The sequence below is a fragment of the Notothenia rossii genome, assembly GCF_949606895.1.
Source record: "Notothenia rossii genome assembly, chromosome: 2".
Lineage (NCBI taxonomy): Eukaryota > Metazoa > Chordata > Actinopteri > Perciformes > Nototheniidae > Notothenia > Notothenia rossii.
The window spans coordinates 6,233,528-6,253,959 of NC_136904.1; the positions used below are offsets into that span (position 1 = coordinate 6,233,528).

General features: G+C 41.1%; 2 protein-coding genes across 2 annotated transcripts; one reads left to right on the top strand and one right to left on the bottom strand.

Moving 5' to 3' along the window:
* LOC307028234 (para-nitrobenzyl esterase) lies at positions 1-15,138 on the top strand. The gene is made up of 10 exons (XM_079663089.1): positions 1-93; positions 1,771-2,044; positions 3,278-3,698; positions 4,809-4,916; positions 6,459-6,655; positions 7,095-7,297; positions 7,962-8,020; positions 11,963-12,130; positions 12,813-13,040; positions 13,590-15,138. The coding sequence occupies exons 2-10, from the start codon at positions 1,778-1,780 to the stop codon at positions 13,730-13,732; spliced, it is 1,794 nt and encodes a 597-aa protein (XP_079519215.1). The 5' UTR covers positions 1-93; positions 1,771-1,777; the 3' UTR covers positions 13,733-15,138.
* A 1,989-nt stretch (positions 15,139-17,127) lies between these two features.
* LOC307028236 (tripartite motif-containing protein 16-like) lies at positions 17,128-20,388 on the bottom strand. Its single transcript, XM_079663090.1, has one exon. It carries the CDS (start codon positions 19,720-19,722, stop codon positions 18,016-18,018), a length of 1,707 nt encoding a protein of 568 aa, XP_079519216.1. The 5' UTR covers positions 19,723-20,388; the 3' UTR covers positions 17,128-18,015.
* Between the last annotated feature and the right edge of the window lie 44 nt (positions 20,389-20,432).

A 20,432-nucleotide genomic window follows, 5' to 3' on the forward strand; every position in this document is an offset into this window, starting at 1 on the left:
GGGAAAAGTTTGAGGACATGCGCGATCCACAGCAGAAAGCGTCACCTTTAGTTTAGTTTTTCTTTTCCATGTGTTGTGTGTTTACAGGACATGGTAAGTTTTTATAACTCTAATTTATGTTATCTTGCATTTAAAAGAAGAAAGATTGTGTCTTAGTGAATAGAAATGTCCTCAGTTGGTGAGAGGAAGTTGAAGGCACACAGAGGAAACGGCAGGAAAAGGGATTTAGTGCACAAACAACACTTAGGAAGAGACACGTTAAATAACATCAAATAACAGCGTTGTATTAACGTAATCTGCTTTATATGGGTTGAAAGTGTGAGAAAGACACAGTGAGACGATGCTGGGAGTGTCAAGCAAATATTTATATATTTAACATGTTGTGAAAAATAACGGTACATTGGATTCACCTGTTTTGTGAATTAGTTGTGTTGTGACATTATATCCGCTCATTGTTCACACACGTAGTATCCTGTGTCTTTGTGTGTTTGTGCACGTTACCACAATTATAGCCCTCTTTTTAACCGTACAATACAACGTTATACTTATACTATAAATACAAAAACAACTAAAAGTGATCAGATTTGCTTCTAAAACTGACCTTTGGGAAATGTGTATCAGAGAAATGGTAACAATCCACTGTTGCTCTATGGAAAGGGTTCAAGAAGAAAGCTTAACACTTACTCTTGTAATAAGAGAAGCACCGTTTAAAAGATAATAACTTAATTAATACAAAATATACATTTAAAGGATCTTATTAATTAATATATGGAATACTAAAAATATCCATGATAATAATATGTTTAGTGTTGTAATCATTTATTTGTACTTGTGATTAAAAAAAGACAAATAATTGCAAAGTATTTCATCACAAGTTAGCGTTAAACTAACATTGTAATCATAGTGACCCCAGAAAAAATAAAATAAACAACTGTGTTTGAAGTCTTATTAAATGTTGAGTTCTCTGCAGGTCAGTTAAAGAAGATTCACAGTCTTATTATGGGTTTTTAAATGTACATTTATATAATCAAGGGTTTATTGTCTTATAAATAGCAGCGTAGTTTCAGAAGTGAACATTCTTAGTTCATAATGCAACATACAATATGCTTAAGACATAAACAAAATATGTTTAAAGTGCACAAAGAAATAAGAATAAATTAATCTAAAAGGAAACATAACAAATATTAGAAAATAAATATTAAAAGAAAAAAGTAAAAAAAGTTTTGAGTAAAAGAAAAATAGATAAACAATCAATTATAAGAATTGTAAATTAAAATGCTAACACAAATAATGCAAGAACAAAATTAAATAAAGAAAAAGGAAAAATAAAGTCAAATAAAATACAAATATTGCAAGAAGAAATGCAAATAATAAAAATTAAATAATAGTGTAATTGACTCATTATGCAAGTTAATGTTAAAATAAGTAAACTAAATACATGCAAAATGGAATATGTAATAACATGTATATTCATGGGTGTTTTATTTAACCATCATCTGTTTATGACAAATCTGTTTTAATAAACTACTTTGTTTTCAAGATTCAAGGCTTTTATTGGTCATACGTACATAGCTACAGTTTAGTTATGTCAATGAAAATCTTAGGTCACAGACTGCTCCAATAGTGCAACACAATACAACAGATAATAATGCAAGTAAATACAATAACATAGAATAGAAGTAGTTCCATAAGAGACTATATACACGTGATCAATAATTTATAATTTGTAAGTTGCAAGTTCGGATTTAACTTGAGTTATTCATCCCTCAGAGTGAAGATGGATGAGGATGTGTTCGAGGTCCCTGGGAGGGCGGAGTACCTGTACCTGGTTCAGGAGGAGGAGGCGCAGGAGGAGGTGCAGTACGCTCGTCACAGACACTACATCAGCCCCCTGCTGGTGCTGTCGCGCCGCTGCGTGCTCTTCATCTTCCTCTGCGTGCTCGCCCTCCTCTCCCTCGCCTCCTACCTGGCCTACGTGGCCCAGACGCTGCCTTCAGGAGACACGCAGGTCACCACCTCCTGCGGGGCATTCAGGGGCCGACACGTGAGTCCAAAAACACAGACACTAGTGTTTAGATAATCACCTAGTATTTATACTGTTTTTCATCAATACATTACAGGTCTCAGATATATACAGAGCCTGTCTCTGATTGGCTGAAACACCAAACAGATCATTGCAGCATTACCCATAATCCCCTCTGTTTCAGCCCTGTTTCCAAAGTGCTGATTCTCTGTCTGTTACTTTAGATGAAAATAAGGAGCCCCTCCCCACGCCCCTCTGAGAGACATTTGGTTACAAAGAACTCAATGGTGCTCTAGGAGGAGATTCAGGTGATAAGGTGGGGGGGGGGGGTTACCTTGGTTGGTGATTGGCTAATTGTTACACAAGACAATACATTGTTATGACATCATAAAGTGGCCAAAATCTGAACAGCTCATTTTCAGACAGGTTTTTATAGAAATGGATCAAAAAGAGAGAGAATCTTTGTTCCTGAAACTTTCAGAGTCTCTTTCCACAGAGGGGACACATGTTGATGTAGAAGAGACATGAAGAAGAGGGGACACATGTTGATGTAGAAGAGATATGAAGAAGAGGGGACACATGTTGATGTAGAAGAGACATGGAGAAGAGGGGACACATGTTGATGTAGAGGAGACATGAAGAAGAGGGGACACATGTTGATGTAGAAGAGACATGGAGAAGAGGGGACACATGTTGATGAAGAAGAGACATGAAGAAGAGGGGACACATGTTGATGTAGAAGAGACATGGAGAAGAGGGGACACATGTTGATGTAGAAGAGACATGGAGAAGAGGGGACACATGTTGATGTAGAAGAGACATGAAGAAGAGGGGACACATGTTGATGTATAGAAGACATGAAGAAGAGCGGACACATGTTGATGTATAGAAGACATGAAGAAGAGGGGACACATGTTGATGTAGAAGAGACATGAAGAAGAGGGGACACATGTTGATGAAGAAGAGACATGAAGAAGAAGGGACACATGTTGATGTAGAAGAGACATGGAGAAGAGGGGACACATGTTGATGTAGAAGAGACATGGAGAAGAGGGGACACATGTTGATGTAGAAGAGACATGAAGAAGAGGGGACACATGTTGATGTATAGAATACATGAAGAAGAGGGGACACATGTTGATGTATAGAAGACATGAAGAAGAGGGGACACATGTTGATGTATAGAAGACATGAAAAAGTGGATTTTGCATAATAGGTGACCTTTAACATATCTTTTGCTTCCTTATCTCTCAGATAAATGGCGCCTACTCCTTTAAGGGTATGCCGTACGCCGCCCCCCCCTTGGGCCCTCTGCGTTGGGCACCCCCGGCCCCCCCGCTGTGTCGTGGCGGGGTTTCGGACGCGGGTCGTTTCCGCAGCATGTGTCCTCAGGTGCGTCCTCTGAAGGCGGGGGGGAAGGTGTTGGGACAGGAGGACTGCCTCTTCATCAACGTGTGGACCCCCGCTCTGCAGCCCGCCCACAGACTGCCCGTCATGGTGTGGATCCACGGGGGGTTTCTGCACATGCTGAGTGGGGGGGAGCCGGGTTACTCCCCCACTGAGAAGCTGGCGGCGGACACAGAGATGGTGTTCGTCAGCTTCAACTACAGACTCAACGCCTTCGGGTTCATGGCTCTGAACATGCTGAGGGAGGGGTCTCCATCCAACACCTCAGGTCAGACTGTGTTCACACCGGGGGGAAATCAATACAGTTTATACCAGGGGCGTCCAAACTATCGGCCCTCATTCAGAAAGTATAAAGAAATATGGATCACAAATGAAACTTGTGCTTGTCTTATATTCTACTTCTCATGTACTTCTCATGTACTTCTCATGTACTTCTCATGTCCTTCTCATGTCCTTCTCATGTACTTCTCATGTACTTCTCATGTACTTCTCATGTACTTCTCATGTGTTAATAAGACCACTTTTCAAATAATTTGAGTCAATTAAAGTTGGAAACATTTTCTAACATATCTAGAAAAAAGCCCAATAACTTATTTACATAACAAGCTTGAAATAAACCTTCATATTTCTCCTTATTATAATCAATCTGAGGCTTCTGTTTTAATAAGGGCTGAGCTGCCAACACTCACAACACTAGTCCATGGTGTTTAATAACGACGAAAAACATACGATATACAACTCCAGACCACACAGTCAACAGAAAGGGAGCCATTCACCCTCTCCTCTACGTTATGTCCCAAAACCGGCATCCAACACCTAAATACCATACAGCAGACCCACGTGACAAATGCCGGAAGTGATAAACAATAAGAATCAAACGTGATCAAACAGAAATGAAGATAATAATAGAAATAATATGCAATGTCAAAACAAGCATTTTGGCTCCTACACATACAGTATATATATATAAGTTTACATACACACATATATTTAGTGTCTCTACTGGGACATGTCTCCGTGCTTTAATGTTTAAAAAGCTCTTTATTTTTCTCATACTGTCTGTGCTGCAGCACCTCTTTTCACCCTCTGTCTGAAACCAGAGCCCAGTCTGCTCTGATTGGTTAGCTGGCCGGCCCTTTCTGTTACATAATCAAACACGCCTGCTGTGAAAGGACCCGGTAAAAGCCTGCAAGAAGTGACAGAAAGACATTATTAGTTTGAGTAGTCCTGACACCATGGCCCATTTCCTCGCTCCCTAGGCTTGAGAAGAGTTACCTTTAGTTTGAGCTGGTTGTTTCTGGACGCCTGAAATTAGGCCACATCAAATCTGGTTGTTTGTTTTGCTAATGGACCCCCCTTCTTCGTCCATCTTCCTCAGGGAACTATGGCTTCATGGACCAGATCGCAGCTCTGAAGTGGGTCCAGGAAAACATCCACGTGTTCGGAGGAGATCCTAAGAAAGTCACCATATTCGGACAGAACTCAGGTACGAAAACAGTTTTTTTAAGTTTACAAAATGTGTGACTAGTAAAGCAACGTTTTGCTTTGATTGAGCATTTGTCCTAAACGTGTTTCTAATATTACAATGAATTTGACACAAAGTAGGCCGACCCTGAAGGCAGCATCTCCCTGGTCCAATCAGATTACTCCATTTGATTGAATTATTGCAGAAAATCATCTCTGTCTCAAATACATGTTTATGATACTTATACGTTTAGTTCAGCAGGATAATCTCCACATACTAACACCACTTTACGATCTTTGTAAAGTAAAGTAAAAAGCTAATGTTGGGCTATAAAGGAACTACAGCACGGTCACATGACTACCCATCTCTAACGCTAAGCTAAATGTGGCTAATGTTGGGCTGTAAAGGAACTACAGCACGGTCACATGACTTCACATCTCCACCGCTAAGCTAAATGTGTCTAATGTTGGGCTGTAAAGGAACTACAGCACGGTCACAGGACTACCCATCTCCAACGCTAAGCTAAATGTAGCTAATGTTGGGCTGTAAAGGAACTACAGCACGGTCACATGACTACCCATCTCCAACGCTAAGCTAAATGTAGCTAATGTTGGGCTGTAAAGGAACTACAGCACGGTCACATGACTACCCATCTCTAACGCTAAGCTAAATGTAGCTAATGTTGGGCTGTAAAGGAACTACAGCACGGTCACATGACTTCCCATCTCCACCGCTAAGCTAAATGTGGCTAATGTTGGGCTGTAAAGGAACTACAGCACGGTCACATGACTACCCATCTCTAACGCTAAGCTAAATGTAGCTAATGTTGGGCTATAAAGGAACTACAGCACGGTCACATGACTACCCATCTCTAACGCTAAGCTAAATGTAGCTAATGTTGGGCTATAAAGGAACTACAGCACGGTCACATGACTTCCCATCTCTAACGCTAAGCTAAATGTGGCTAATGTTGGGCTATAAAGGAACTACAGCACGGTCACATGACTTCCCATCTCTAACGCTAAGCTAAATGTGGCTAATGTTGGGCTATAAAGGAACTACAGCACGGTCACATGACTACCCATCTCTAACGCTAAGCTAAATGTAGCTAATGTTGGGCTATAAAGGAACTACAGCACGGTCACATGACTACCCATCTCTAACGCTAAGCTAAATGTGGCTAATGTTGGGCTGTTAAGGAACTACAGCACGGTCACATGACTACCCATCTCCAACGCTAAGCTAAATGTGGCTAATGTTGGGCTGTAAAGGAACTACAGCACGGTCACATGACTTTCAAAGGTAAAAATACAATTATATACAGTTAAGTAACTTTAAAATAAGAAATTAATTAAAATGAACATACAGTATATACATGCATATTTGGGTCCTATATACATGTTAGATTTAAAGGAAAATGATCAATTCCTGCAGCTCTCTTTGTGGCTAGAGAAGAGAACGGGACAGGGACAGTTTAGTATGATCTGTGTCTATTATAAAATGTCATATTTGTCTCTTTTCTTTGTGTTAAACACCTACTGTATGTATGTTATTGTGTGTAAGGTGGGACGTCGGTGTGGACCATGATGATGTCTCCGCTGGCGAAGGGTCTGTTCCGGGCGGCGGTGGACATGAGCGGCTCGTACGTCTACAACGCCACGCTGGAACAAGCCGAGTCCGACAACCTGCTGTTCCTGCAGAGGACGGGCTGCAGCGACCCGAGCTGCCTGAGACGCCTCCCCGTCACCGACGTCCTGAAGGTACCAACCCTGCACGTCCTTTACAATATCACTATCCTTGATGTGGTTTTGAACATGATATGGCGTTTTATCTTTTTTTTTTTTTTAAAGCTAAGGACCCAGAATCAGCGTTTCTCTAACAGGGCTGGAATAGAGGGGTATGAGGGATTTCTAAAATGCATGACCTGTTTGGTAATTTGAGCAAAACACTTCATAGACATGTTTTTTATATATTTGTATATATCTGAGACCCATAATATATGCCTAAAAATAGCATGATAGGAGACCTTTAAAATATGTCACCAAAAACCGTTTTGTTCTGTATATATCTGAGAGCTATTATATATTGATGAACAACATTACAATAGGGAACCTTTAATATAGAGATTCGATTTTCATGAGTGATTAAAAAGGGTTTTTGGTGACATCCTTTAAAAGTCAACCCCACGCTCCTCCCCAGGCCATCCCGTGGCAGGAGTTCCCGTCCTGGGCTGCAGACGAGTTGATGGACCTCCCCCTCAGAGGACACTTCGTGGGCCCCGTGGCGGTGGTGGACGGATACGTGTTGGAGGCCCCTCCCTTCGAGGTGTGGGAGAAGAAGAAAGGAAACTACAACGACGTCCCGTTTGTTATCGGGACGACGGAGCAGGAGGCAGACTTCAGGTGAGAGGACGCCTGGTTCAGGTTCCTTACTGTCAGCTGCTAGGATAGGATAGGATAGGATAAGAGGTACTTTATTGATCACAATTTGGGAAATGTTTGTATTGCAGCAGCATAAAAAGACAAGGCAATATACAATGAACTGTTACAGGATGTAAAATGTAAAATGTAAAAAAGTTACACATTTGTAAAATGTGTAACTTTTTTTCATCTTTAATACTTTTGTATGCATGCTTCAAGGTAACATTAAGCTGCCTTTGGCTCTGTTCTGCTGTAACAATGTACATGTCCACTCTGTGGGACTAATAAAGGTATTCTGATTCTGAATAAAAAATAAAAAGTCAGGAAATAATCAAAAAAGTAGAAAATATACATGTTGAATTTACAAATTAACAAAAACAAAATATAAAGCAAGTTATTATATCATCAGTATGTGATTAAACTCAAGTGTGTGTGTGTGTGTGTGTGTGTGTGTGTGTGTGTGTGTGTGTGTGTGTGTGTGTGTGTGTGTGTGTGTGTGTGTGTGTGTGTGTGTGTGTGTGTGTGTGTGTGTGTGTGTGTGTGTGTGTGTGTGTGTGTGTGTGTGTGTGTGTGTGTGTGTGTGTGTGTGTGTGTGTGTGTGTGTGTGTGTGTGTGTGTGTGTGTGTGTGTGTGTGTGTGTGTGTAGCCCTGGCGCTGAAAACATCTCTTCTTGGACCTGGGGTGACTACAGATGGTTTGTGACAGGTAACAGCTGTTTATGAATACATTTAATGCAACGTTAATTAAATGTTATTCTCATTCTCAGGTTTCATATCAGTATGTAGTGGCTCTACTTTAAAGAGTCCTCTCCTGCTGATGTTCAGGTGTATATCAGTATGTAGTGTCTCTACTTTAAAGAGTCCTCTCCTGCTGATGTTCAGGTGTATATCAGTATGTAGTGTCTCTACTTTAAAGAGTCCTCTCCTGCTGGTGTTCAGGTGTATATCAGTATGTTGTGTCTCTACTTTAAAGAGTCCTCTCCTGCTGATGTTCAGGTGTATATCGGTATGTAGTGTCTCTACTTTAAAGAGTCCTCTCCTGCTGATGTTCAGGTATATATCAGTATGTAGTGTCTCTACTTTAAAGAGTCCTCTCCTGCTGATATTCAGGTGTATATCAGTATGTAGTGTCTCTACTTTAAAGAGTCCTCTCCTGCTGATGTTCAGGTGTAAATCAGTTTGTAGTGTCTCTACTTTAAAAAGTCCTCTCCTGCTGATGTTCGGGTGTATATCAGTATGTAGTGGCTCTACTTTAAAGAGTCCTCTCCTGCTGATGTTCAGGTGTATATCAGTATGTAGTGTCTCTACTTTAAAGAGTCCTCTCCTGCTGATGTTCAGGTGTATATCAGTATGTAGTGTCTCTACTTTAAAGAGTCCTCTCCTGCTGATGTTCAGGTGTATATCAGTATGTAGTGTCTCTACTTTAAAGAGTCCTCTCCTGCTGGTGTTCAGGTGTATATCAGTATGTAGTGTCTCTACTTTAAAGAGTCCTCTCCTGCTGGTGTTCAGGTGTATATCAGTATGATGTGTCTCTACTTTAAAGAGTCCTCTCCTGCTGATGTTCAGGTGTATATCGGTATGTAGTGTCTCTACTTTAAAGAGTCCTCTCCTGCTGATGTTCAGGTATATATCAGTATGTAGTGTCTCTACTTTAAAGAGTCCTCTCCTGCTGATGTTCAGGTGTATATCAGTATGTAGTGTCTCCACTTTAAAGAGTCCTCTCCTGCTGATGTTCAGGTGTATATCAGTATGTAGTATCTCTACTTTAAAGAGTCCTCTCCTGGTGGTGTTCAGGTGTATATCAGTATGTAGTGTCTCTACTTTAAAGAGTCCTCTCCTGCTGATGTTCAGGTGTATATCAGTATGTAGTGTCTCTACTTTAAAGAGTCCTCTCCTGCTGATGTTCAGGTGTATATCAGCATGTAGTGTCTCTACTTTAAAGAGTCCTCTCCTGCTGATGTTCAGGTGTATATCAGTATGTAGTGTCTCTACTTTAAAGAGTCCTCTCCTGCTGGTGTTCAGGTTCATATCAGTATGTAGTGTCTCTACTTTAAAGAGTCCTCTCCTGCTGATGTTCAGGTGTATATCGGTATGTAGTGTCTCTACTTTAAAGAGTCTCTCCTGCTGATGTTCAGGTATACAGTATATCAGTATGAAGTGTCTCTACTTTAAAGAGTCCTCTCCTGCTGGTGTTCAGGTGTATATCAGTATGTAGTTTTTCTACTTTAAAGAGTCCTCTCCTGCTGATGTTCAGGTGTATATCAGTATGTAGTGTCTCTACTTTAAAGAGTCCTCTCCTGCTGATGTTCAGGTGTATATCAGTATGTAGTTTTTCTACTTTAAAGAGTCCTCTCCTGCTGATGTTCAGGTGTATATCAGTATGTAGTGTCTCTACTTTAAAGAGTCCTCTCCTGCTGATGTTCAGGTGTATATCAGTATGTAGTGTCTCTACTTTAAAGAGTCCTCTCCTGCTGATGTTCAGGTGTATATCAGTATGTAGTGTCTCTACTTTAAAGAGTCCTGTCCTGCTGATGTTCAGGTGTATATCAGTATGTAGTGTCTCTGCTTTAAAGAGTCCTCTCCTGCTGATGTTCAGGTGTATATAAGTATGTAGTGTCTCTACTTTTAAAGAGTCCTCTCCTGCTGATGTTCAGGTGTATATCAGTATGTAGTGTCTCTACTTTAAAGAGTCCTCTCCTGCTGATGTTCAGGTGTATATCAGTATGTAGTGTCTCTACTTTAAAGAGTCCTCTCCTGCTGATGTTCAGGTGTATATCAGTATGTAGTTTCTCTACTGGGCTGCAGCACGTCTGTTCACCCTTTGTCTGAAACCAGAGCCCAGTCTGTTCTGATTGGTTAGCTGGCCAGCTCCGTTGTGATTGGTCAACCGCTTAGAGATGTCCCGCCCCTTATATACAATGTGTTGGAGTGCTAGTCAATAGTGTAACATCATGATGTAACTATGTCCAGGAAGTCTACAAAGGAGTCAAATGGAGCCGTTAAAGATGAGATAAATAAAAGGTCCACTTGTGAATTTTATACAAGGTCCGGATCAATGCCAGTAAAGCTCCATACTGTTTCAGAAATAATATTTGATGTGGTTTAGAACAGCATGGCGTTTTATCACATCAGAATTGAACTTTATCTCCGGTAGAATTCTGATCAGGCATTAGCTCCGCCTCCTCTTTTTTTTTTCTGGGGGGGTCCGAAAACCAGTCAGTATCTGGTGTGAGGGTTAGGGGTAGGGTTAGGGGTAGGGTTAGGGTTAGGGTTAGGGTTAGTGTTAGGGTAATGTTGTGAATCGAGTGGCCTGTGTTCATCGTCCATAACATACGCCTGCCCGTACCATAACCCCACCACCACCATGGGCCACTCGATTCACAACATTACCCTAACCCTAACCCTAACCCTAACCCTAACCCTAACCCTACCCCTCACACCAGATACTGACTGGTTTTCGGACCCCCCCAGACCCCCCCAATAAAGCAAAACTGCACGTTTCAGAGTGGCCTTTTATTGTGGCCAGCCTAAGGCACACCTGTGCAATAATCATGCTGTCTAATCAGCATCTTGATATGCCACACCTGTGAGGTGGGATGGATTATCTCGGCAAAGGAGAAGTGCTCACTATCACAGATTTTTTCAGATTTGTGAACAATATTTGAGAGAAATGGTTATTTTGTGTAAGTAGAAAATGTTTTAGATCTTTGAGTTCATCTCATGAAAAATGGGAGCAAAAACAAAAGTGTTGCGTTTATATTTTTGTTCAGTGTATATAGAGTACCAGTCAGAAGTTTGGACACACCTTCTCATTCAATGGTTTTTGTTTATTTAAATTATTTTCTACATTGTAGATTAATACTGAAGACATCAAAACTATGAAAGAACACATATGGAATTATCTAGTAAACAAAAAAGTATTAAAAAATCCAATTTATTTTTAGATTCTTCAAAGTAGCCCAGTTTTGCCTCGATGACAGCTTTGCACACTCTTCTCTCAGCATTCTGAAGTAGCAGCTAAACATAAATCAAATTCTGGATTTTTTAAACCCTTTTAAGTTTACTAGATGATTCCATATGTTATTTTATAGTTTTGATGTCTTCAGTATAAACCTACAATGTAGAAACAATTAAAATAAACTAGAACATTCAGAGAAATGTTGACTGTCCGACTGGAACTCAGATGCGCGTCCCGATGCTAACATTACCCCCCGCTTTGTAAGTATTAATAGCATTAGTTGTATTGTTAAGTGCAACAAAGAATACCCATTAATCTTAGCTCACTTTTAGCTGACTATTTTAACTGCTTATCTATTACATTTTGGGATTCTTGTTCCACATTCCTGCATCGTTTCTGAACATCTTTAGATTACCACTGGACTTAGTTAACGACCGACAGGTGTGTTCACATTTTGATGTGTTTTTTGTGTGTTTCGTGTCAACGCTGCCTGACGAGTAGCGTATCAAAATGTGTGGCGGAAGAAGGAGAATAAGATGAGATAAGTATGTTGAATACTATACTGTGTGTGGCTTCGCCGGTCACACAGACTAAAACACTTTGAATGAGAAGGTGTGTCCAAACCTTTGACTGGTAGTGTATCTGTAAATATAATCCTGTCTTGTATATCCTCTTCGCTTCTCCTCACAGATAAACTCCGGTCCTTCTCTGAGACCCTCCCCAGCGATGCACTGGAGTTGTACCCGAGCTCCGCCCGCTGTCCGACGGCAGACCGCTGCCCAGAGCGCAGCTTCACCTCCATGGTGTCCGACATCCGGGTCACCTGCCCCAACAACGACCTCGCCAGGAGGGCCGCAGGTGAACTGCTCCACACCTGATACCACGAAATGTGTTTTAAATGGGAACAATGAATCTGGTATTATTTATATATATTTATATATATAAATATATATATATCACGTACAATGTATGTATGTCCAATGGAGGTGTTGAAGGCATGGGGAGGAGTGTGTGGGAGAGAAACTCACTCTAGAGTAACACCAATACAACCACTGTGAACATTCATAAACACACCTCCGCCCCTCAAAGACTGCAACCACTACTATTTAGAAATATGTATGGATATTTCTTGCATCCTTTGGCTACTATAACCCTTTATGAACACACAGTTAGGAATACAATACATTTATACAGTATGTAACGTTTTTAGACTGAAAGTGTAAACATGCACATTGACATTGAATTGTATCTCGTTGCACTGTCATCGCTACTACCTCGCTTTTACAACCATTTTTTATTTATTTATTTGTGTCTATTTCTCGCTGCAGTGAGAGTTTGCCAAAGACATTTCGTTGTACTTTGTATGATGACAATAAAGATATATTCTATTCTAGAGGGGATTTTAGTCTTTGCAGACCATTTGCATGCACTTCAACCTATACTGTATAAAACACTTCAGGAAAAGGGAAAAACCACCAGAAAAGTACATGAGGGTCCTTCAATGTAAATCTGATGGTCTGATCCCCCTCCCTGTGCTCAGAGGCTCTGGACAGCCCGGTGTACCGCTACGTTGTGACGCACACCCCCTCCGGCCCGGTGAACGTGTCCGGAGACCTGCTGCCGTTCCCCAGCCGCTTCTCCTTCCACTGCCTGGACACCCTCTCCTTCTTCAGGGGTCTGGAGGCGGCGCTGGGGAAGAAGCTCTCTGACGGAGACCGGAGCTTCCAGGATCTCATCACAAAACACCTCGTCACCTTCGCCAAAACAGGTGTGTGTGTGTGTGTGTGTGTGTGTGTGTGTGTGTGTGTGTGTGTGTGTGTGTGTGTGTGTGTGTGTGTGTGTGTGTGTGTGTGTGTGTGTGTGTGTGTGTGTGTGTGTGTGTGTGTGTGTGTGTGTGTGTGTGTGTGTGTGTGTGTGTGTGTGTGTGTGTGTGTGTGTGTGTGTGTGTGTGTGTGTGTGTGTGTGTGTGTGTGTCAGCATGACACTAAGGGATACTCAATAAATAACCGTCTGAATGAAATAAAATCAATCGTTCAATTCCTCAGTACTAACTTAGCCATATTAGTAAACATATATATATATATCATGTGACCCATTTACTCACATGCAGGCAGTCTTATTTACAGAACAGAATAGACTTAACAAACACATAACTTAATTTAACTTAGAGTAGAGTCAGGTTTTCATATATGTCTCCACAACAAAACAATTGGTGCCTTTCCAGATATCCTGGCTAATCTGTATATTTAAAAGACTCCAACAATGTGTCCAGTTCTCTTTTATACATCCATGAAAACCCTCCTCTTCTGTCCTGCAGGTAAGATGGCGGACGAGTGGCCAGAATACCCAGCAGCCACTGCTCTCCTGTCCGACCAGCTGTCCGCGGTGCAGAGCTACTCGTTCGCTCGCTGTCAGCTGTGGGAGGAAAACGGTCTCTTTGCGTACGCCCGGAGCAACTGACCAACCACTGACCTTCATCACTTACTCCTCTTCACTGGACTTTATTTAAATCACTGCTTTGGATCTCACGCAAAACCGACTGTGAGTTTAAAAGCGCACCGTAAATGTTGCAAAGATGTGTTTGAGATCTAATAAGCTTAATTTTGAAGTATTAAAAACAGTCGTACCTTTTTGTAAATATCTACAGAACTGCATACACTTAACAAGAGTTGGTTCACAAACACATTACTTCATTTAACCTAGAGCAGAGTCAGGTTTTTAGATATGTCCTCACATTGAAACAATAAAAGAGTGTTATTTCTGTGTTATTAAAAGGCCTCAAAGTGGAATTTGAAATACCTTTTACTGAAGGAATAGGAAACCTTAAATGCATACTATGTGGGATTTAAAAGTTTCTGTTGGTGCTTGCAAGAACAAAGATATGAATCAGAGTAATAAAACATTGTATGACTTATTGTGGCAGCAGTTACTCTCAGATAAACACGTCCACTGAACCCGTCGAGGTGATGCTTTGCCAAATGTTGTGTGTATGCAGACAAAGGGCTTGAAATGTCCAACCAATGATGCCAAAAACATCCAGTATGCAGGAAAATAAGCGGAAAATAAGAATATCTAACGGCTATCTGCATAAAGAATTCATGACACACTTCTAGAAGGACATAAGTATCGATTAAGATGTATTTTGTTAGGAATATGTGTATTTTTTTGAAAATCCTGCATTGTATGCCTTTAACTTTCCATTTGGCTTCGTACCACTAGAGGTGGGAAAGTGTTTTTGTGTAAACTGAGTTGGAGTAAAGTTACTGTACACAGAACTGAGAGTTGGTTAAAAGTGAATAACAGTGTATCGTACAATCAAAGAAAATGGGAATCAGGATGTGTGAGGGACAATCATATGTTGTCATTTTGTGTGTTAGGTCCTTAAAGTGTTGAGAAAGTGATTGTATTTTAATTGGCAATACACAAGTAATACTGTTGAACGTTAGAAACATTTTCTGTCAAGTAAAGTTGACATACGTTTATAAATTCAGGGAAATGATTGTGGTAAAAAGGGAATATTTTTGAATAACTTTGTTAACCTGTGAATATGTCGGTTCAATGTGTGAAGTCCTGCAGTTTGCACCGTTTCCTAACCTCTCCTCTTTGCACTTTCCTGTGAATTATTTTATAACATAAATATTTCTTTGCACTCATGAACGATTAAGATGCATATGAAGCTTCGAAGTGGATTACAACAGGGAGCTTAAATTCACAATGTAACTAAATCTGAAACAATATATTCTTCTTTAACCACTTATGAGCTTTGCAATCATAAATTATGATTATGTCATCATGCTTTTTTGTCTGTTAATGCATTGAAAATGTTGTCACCTATTATATGCCCAATAAAATTGACACAAAAAACATTACATCTTACATATTTACTTCAAAAAATGTTATGCACACTGACTGTAATGTTCTGTTTTCAGGATTCAAATGTATTCTTGTAGTCGGTTAGAAATAATTGCTATTATTATATTTTAGTTTCATTTTGGATGCTATTTCAAATTGATAAGATACTTTCTTTAATTTCAACTTAACATTGTATTTATATTAAAGTCAATTCAGTAATAAATTCCTACACTATTACAGACCATGAACGCAACACTCCGCATTGCATAGAAACCACCAAACCACAAAGCAGCACGTTTTTTGAAAGTGCATCTAGTGGTGCTAGTAACGGTGGTCCTATGATAGCAACTCTAAAACATGTCTCTCTCAACTCTGAAGCGTAAACAGAGACAAAACGGTCATTTATATTGTGGAGCAGATCCAAGTCAAGCTGGACCTTTTCGCGACCGACTTGAGCACGGGTCGGATGCTGCATTTTCCGACGCTCCCCAAACACATCACATCTCCGGCTCAAATCACGGATGGGATGACAGATTTCATTGCGAGGTTGAAAGAGAACTTTGCCGATCGATTGGATGGACTTGCTCTGCCCACAGAGGTGATGATGGGCTTTGCCAGAGACCCCTTCACTGTTGCAATAGAGGGGGACTTATCAACCAGAGCAAAGGAAGTGGTCCCCTCCCCTGCATCGACAAGGGGAAATATACACTGGAACTTATTGACATGCAGCGCACTAACGGGCCAGCGAAGTTTTGGAGTGATGTCAACAAACAGCAGTTCCCTAACGTTCAGAAAGTAGCGATCTGTGTGCTCAGTATCTTTGGATCAACATACACATGTGAATCAAGCTTTTCACACATGAACTCAATCAAAAGTAGCACTCGCTGCTCCCTGACTGACAGCACTCTTCACCAATGTTTTAGGATTGACATCCGATGAGCCAAAAATCACTGCTCTTGTTCAAAACAAAAAATGTCCCTTCTCCCATTGAGAAAGTCAGCGATGACAAATCACAAATGAGGTGATAGTAAGCACCTAGTTTACTATAGTAAACGTGTAGTGTAGTATTCATTCATATAGTTACCCGTATCCCTTGTTATGGGTTTGTGCACTGAAGGGTTTTACAGTTCTTTCTGTATTCATTTAAATTCACTTTGTAATGTGTCTGGGTCAAATGCGACCAAAACGTATGATTTTTTGTTATTACTTGAAAGTGAAAAAATAGTATTGCTTTGTGTTGCATTGGAGCTCTTTAGCTGTTTTTTTTGTATGTGAGGACATTTATTAAGACTGCTATTATTTTATTCAGTAAATGCACTTTTTGATGTGCCTAGTTAAAAAAACATAACCTGAATATTTGACTTCTAAAGCAAACAAATGTAATGCTACAACTGTGCACTTTTTTTTCAGATTCTGTTAAATTAATGCTAATTTGTTGTGTTTTCATGCACTTTTTGACCTACCTTTGTTAGATGAACAATGAATAAAAATTGCATGTTTTTCATCGCAGTAATATGTGTTGGTTTAAAATGTGTCACTACCCGCTTTTTACAGGCCGCTGAATGTCTGGCCCAGCTGAATTTTGTAGTTATAAAATCTGGCCCAACTGAATGTGTAGTTGAATAGCCCTGACCTACCATATCAAGAACCGCTGCAAAGTCTAAGATCCTGAGCATGTATTATAGAAGGGCGAGGGGAGATATGATCGAAGTTTTCAAATATCTGAACAACATCATGCCCACTACAACGGGATTATAACACCAGGACTCGGAAACTGCCTCTAGTTGAAACAGTACTCAAGACTGAATATCCGCCACAACCTTTTCCGCCCCCGATCACTTATTGAGAGGAGAGAGAGTAGTAACATGGAAATAGTAAATGAATGAGTAAAGACGGTCTTCCTGGTTGAACTTGCTCTGAGCTTCATTTGTCTCAGATCACTTCCACATGTTCTCCATCAGCTTCGTATGGCACCTTGGACATAACAAAAGAACAACATCCTGTTTTTGTTTTTGAAAGACAAACCTTTATTAATGATCCAAACATTTCATTTAATCACACATCCCATCAGTAAAGTGTGTTCAATGATTTCATGATCAGTTTCTCTTTCTCCACACCATGAATGTGTTTCATCTCAGCTATTTCAAACAGAATCAGACATGATTTACTTATTGATTATTATCATGATAATTAATGTTCTATAAAACATCAGAGTACCCAATTTCTACTTGGATAACAACAACAACAACAACAACAACAACAACAACAACAACACCAACAACAACAATTAGTCTGCAAATCAATAATACAATGTATTTCCCAAGCAAAGACTCTAAGCTATTTACAGGAGAATAATGAATGATGTACTTATTGATTATGATCATGACAGGAAGTAATATCATTTTAAATAAACATGTGATGATGAAATAAGTGTTATAACCATCTGGGAACTCATTTTTTAGTTAATTCAGCAACAATAACATTTAATCTGTCAAAAAGAATACATGTGATTATAAATGTCTCTATTGTTTTAGAACCAGAATAAAATGTGTACAATAAAAGAAGCTCTGCTGCTTTCTCTCTGAAGACTCGTGCACCACAAGAGAAACAACAACAAGAATCAAAAGAAATATCCAACACATATTTAGAGCAAAGTTTACAAATCAGTTCAGGTGAACAAGGATCCTCCTGAGCAGCCTCCATGGCTAACCAGACACAGGAAGGAGCCGGAAGAAAGTCCAACATCTACAGAACAACTCGTGAGAAGATGTTGAAGCCCCGCCCATCATGTTTGATTGACAGCTGATCTCTGCAGTGAAGACATGAACAATCAGCTCTGATGGACACACGGTGAGTTTAAGAAGTAGAAGAGGTCCTCCAATGACTTCAGGCTATTTGAGTTTACAAAACTCAGCTGTGTTTCCATATTCATAACCATAAAGATAAACCCCAGCATGTAGCGGCTGAGTGAATGTGGTCTGGACTCTGTGGAGGAGAGTCATGGTTTCAGAGACGCTGTAGAAGGACAGAACACCTGCTCTGTGATCCAGGTACACTCCTACTCTGGAGGACAGAGGACCTGAGACGGGAGTGATGATTCTGTTGTAACGAAATGAATAACTGTTTTGGCTACACTCTAAGGACCAAGATTTTTCATTATATCCAAATAAACTTTCCCATGCTCTGCTGATATTCTTGTATGCGACTGCTACAGAAACTCCTAACCCTCTCCACTCCACCTCCCAGTAACAACGTCCAGTCAGACTCTCTCTACTCAGGACCTGAGAACATCCAGTGAATCTGTCTGGGTGACTAGAATAACACTGTTGTTGTCCCATGCGTGTTGCTTTTCTGCTCCCCTCAGATAATACCACCCGTATGTGTGCTGTGTTTGGATCCAGAGTGATCTCCTGTGAATATGTTAAGAACCCAGCTCTGGTGGTGGGCTCTGCTGCTGGCAGTAAAACATCCACTTCAGTCGGTGAGACGTTTGTCCATTCCTCTCTCAGGACGTCCTGTAGTTTGTCTTTGACTGCTGACAGGGCCTCCGTCACGTCCTCAAAGTATCTCAGAGGACGGATGTTGATGCTGGAGGAGTGTGTAGCTTCACTGAGGGCTGACAGTGAGGAGGGGTAGCTGAGCAGAAAGTGGTTGTGGTCCTCTGTGTGAGACAGCAGCTTCAGCTCAGCGTCTCTCCTCTTCAGCTCAGAGATCTCCTGCTCCAGCTTCTCCTGGAGCTCTCTGACTCCACTCACTTCTCTCTCCTGCTGGGATCTGAGCTGCTGCTTCACATCAGAGCTTCTTTTCTCCATGAGACGGATCAGCTCAGTGAACATCTTCTCACTGTCCTCCACTGCTTTCTCAGCAGAGCCATTGACGGCCTCCACCTCCTGCTGAAGCAGCTTCACCTCCTTCTCTCCGTCCTGGATTCTCTGCTGGATGTTTAGTCGACTCCCCTCCAGCTCTCTCTGCCTCTCAGTCCTCTCTGCTGCAGCTGACACCGTGTCGTGTCCTTTGTGTTCGTCCACAGAGCAGAGATAACAGATACTCTGCTGATCAGTGCGGCAGAACAGCTTCATCACTTCGTCGTGACGAGAGCAGATGTTCTCCTGGAGCTTCTTGGAGGGCTCCACCAGCTTGTGTTTCTTTAATGGAGCTACGTCATAATGACCCTGGAGGTGTTGGTCACAGTAAGAGGCCAGACACTGCAGACAGGACTTACAGGCTCTTAGTCTCCTCCCAGTGCAGACATCACAGGCCACATCTCCAGCTCCAGCATAGCAGAGATCAGCAGGAGCAGCTTGGAGTCCAGTCTTCTTCAGCTCCTCCACTAAAGCTGCTAACATGGTGTTTTTCAGCAGGAAAGGCCTCGGTGTGAAGCTCTGCCTGCACTGAGGGCAGCTGTGGATCTCCTTCTCATCCTCTCCGTCCCAGAAGCCTTCAATACACTTCATGCAGTAGCTGTGTCCACAGGTAGTGGTCACCGGATCCTTCAGTAGATCCAGACAGATGGGACAACAAATTAAGGTTTCCCGGTCCAGCTGAACTCCTTTCTGCGCCATCTCACCTCTCAGTAGCAGCGAGTGTGTGAGTTTCATTTCCTGAGAGCTGAAACTATGTGAGAGGTTATCTGAACAGCATGTGTGTGGGCGGTGAATGTGGCCTATCAGCTCTTGTACTTTACCCACATGTTGGTTACACCCCTCCTCCTCAGCGTGGCTCTGAAGGGGAGGAACCAGGAAATACAGAGTGGAGCTGGCTGTGTTTCTGAGAGCAGGAAGAAGAGGGAGGGCTTATCAGACTCTGACCTACACAGAGCCTCGGTTACAACCTCCTCTTCATTTGAAAAGAGCTTTTAGTTGTAAAATAATTTGGTAAACTTACAAAATCTGAAGGGGGTTAAATACTTGTTTCCTCCACTGTAAATGTATCGCCTCAATGTCCTGGGGGGTGGAAACCTTCTTTTAAATATTTTTTTTCTTTTTACCCTCCAACAGATGTGTCTCAATGGAGAAGAAGAAACCTCAGATTCCTTAGAGTCCATCAAGGTGAGTTCCTCAGAGGAGTCGTCTCCTGCTGTGTCCCCTTCCCAGGATCCCCCCCCCACAGGAACCCATCACAGAGACACCCCTATCTAACGTGGTCCAGGAGACTGAACCTCCTTCCTATCTACAAACTATGGAAGACGGAACATGACATAAGTATAAATAAATAAATGTGTAAATAAATGTATGAAGAAATACAGGAATAAATAAATAAATACATAAATAAATTAATGTTGAAATAAATACACAAATAAATAAATCAA

Coding starts and splice junctions, on each gene's coding strand:
- LOC307028236 (XM_079663090.1), bottom strand. CDS start 19,722: ATGAAACTCACACACTCGCTGCTACTGAGAGGTGAGATGGCGCAGAAA.
- LOC307028234 (XM_079663089.1), top strand. CDS start 1,778: ATGGATGAGGATGTGTTCGAGGTCCCTGGGAGGGCGGAGTACCTGTAC. Junction 4,917..6,458: donor CATATTCGGACAGAACTCAG/GTACGAAAACAG, acceptor ATTGTGTGTAAG/GTGGGACGTCGGTGTGGACC. Junction 6,656..7,094: donor CCGTCACCGACGTCCTGAAG/GTACCAACCCTG, acceptor GCTCCTCCCCAG/GCCATCCCGTGGCAGGAGTT.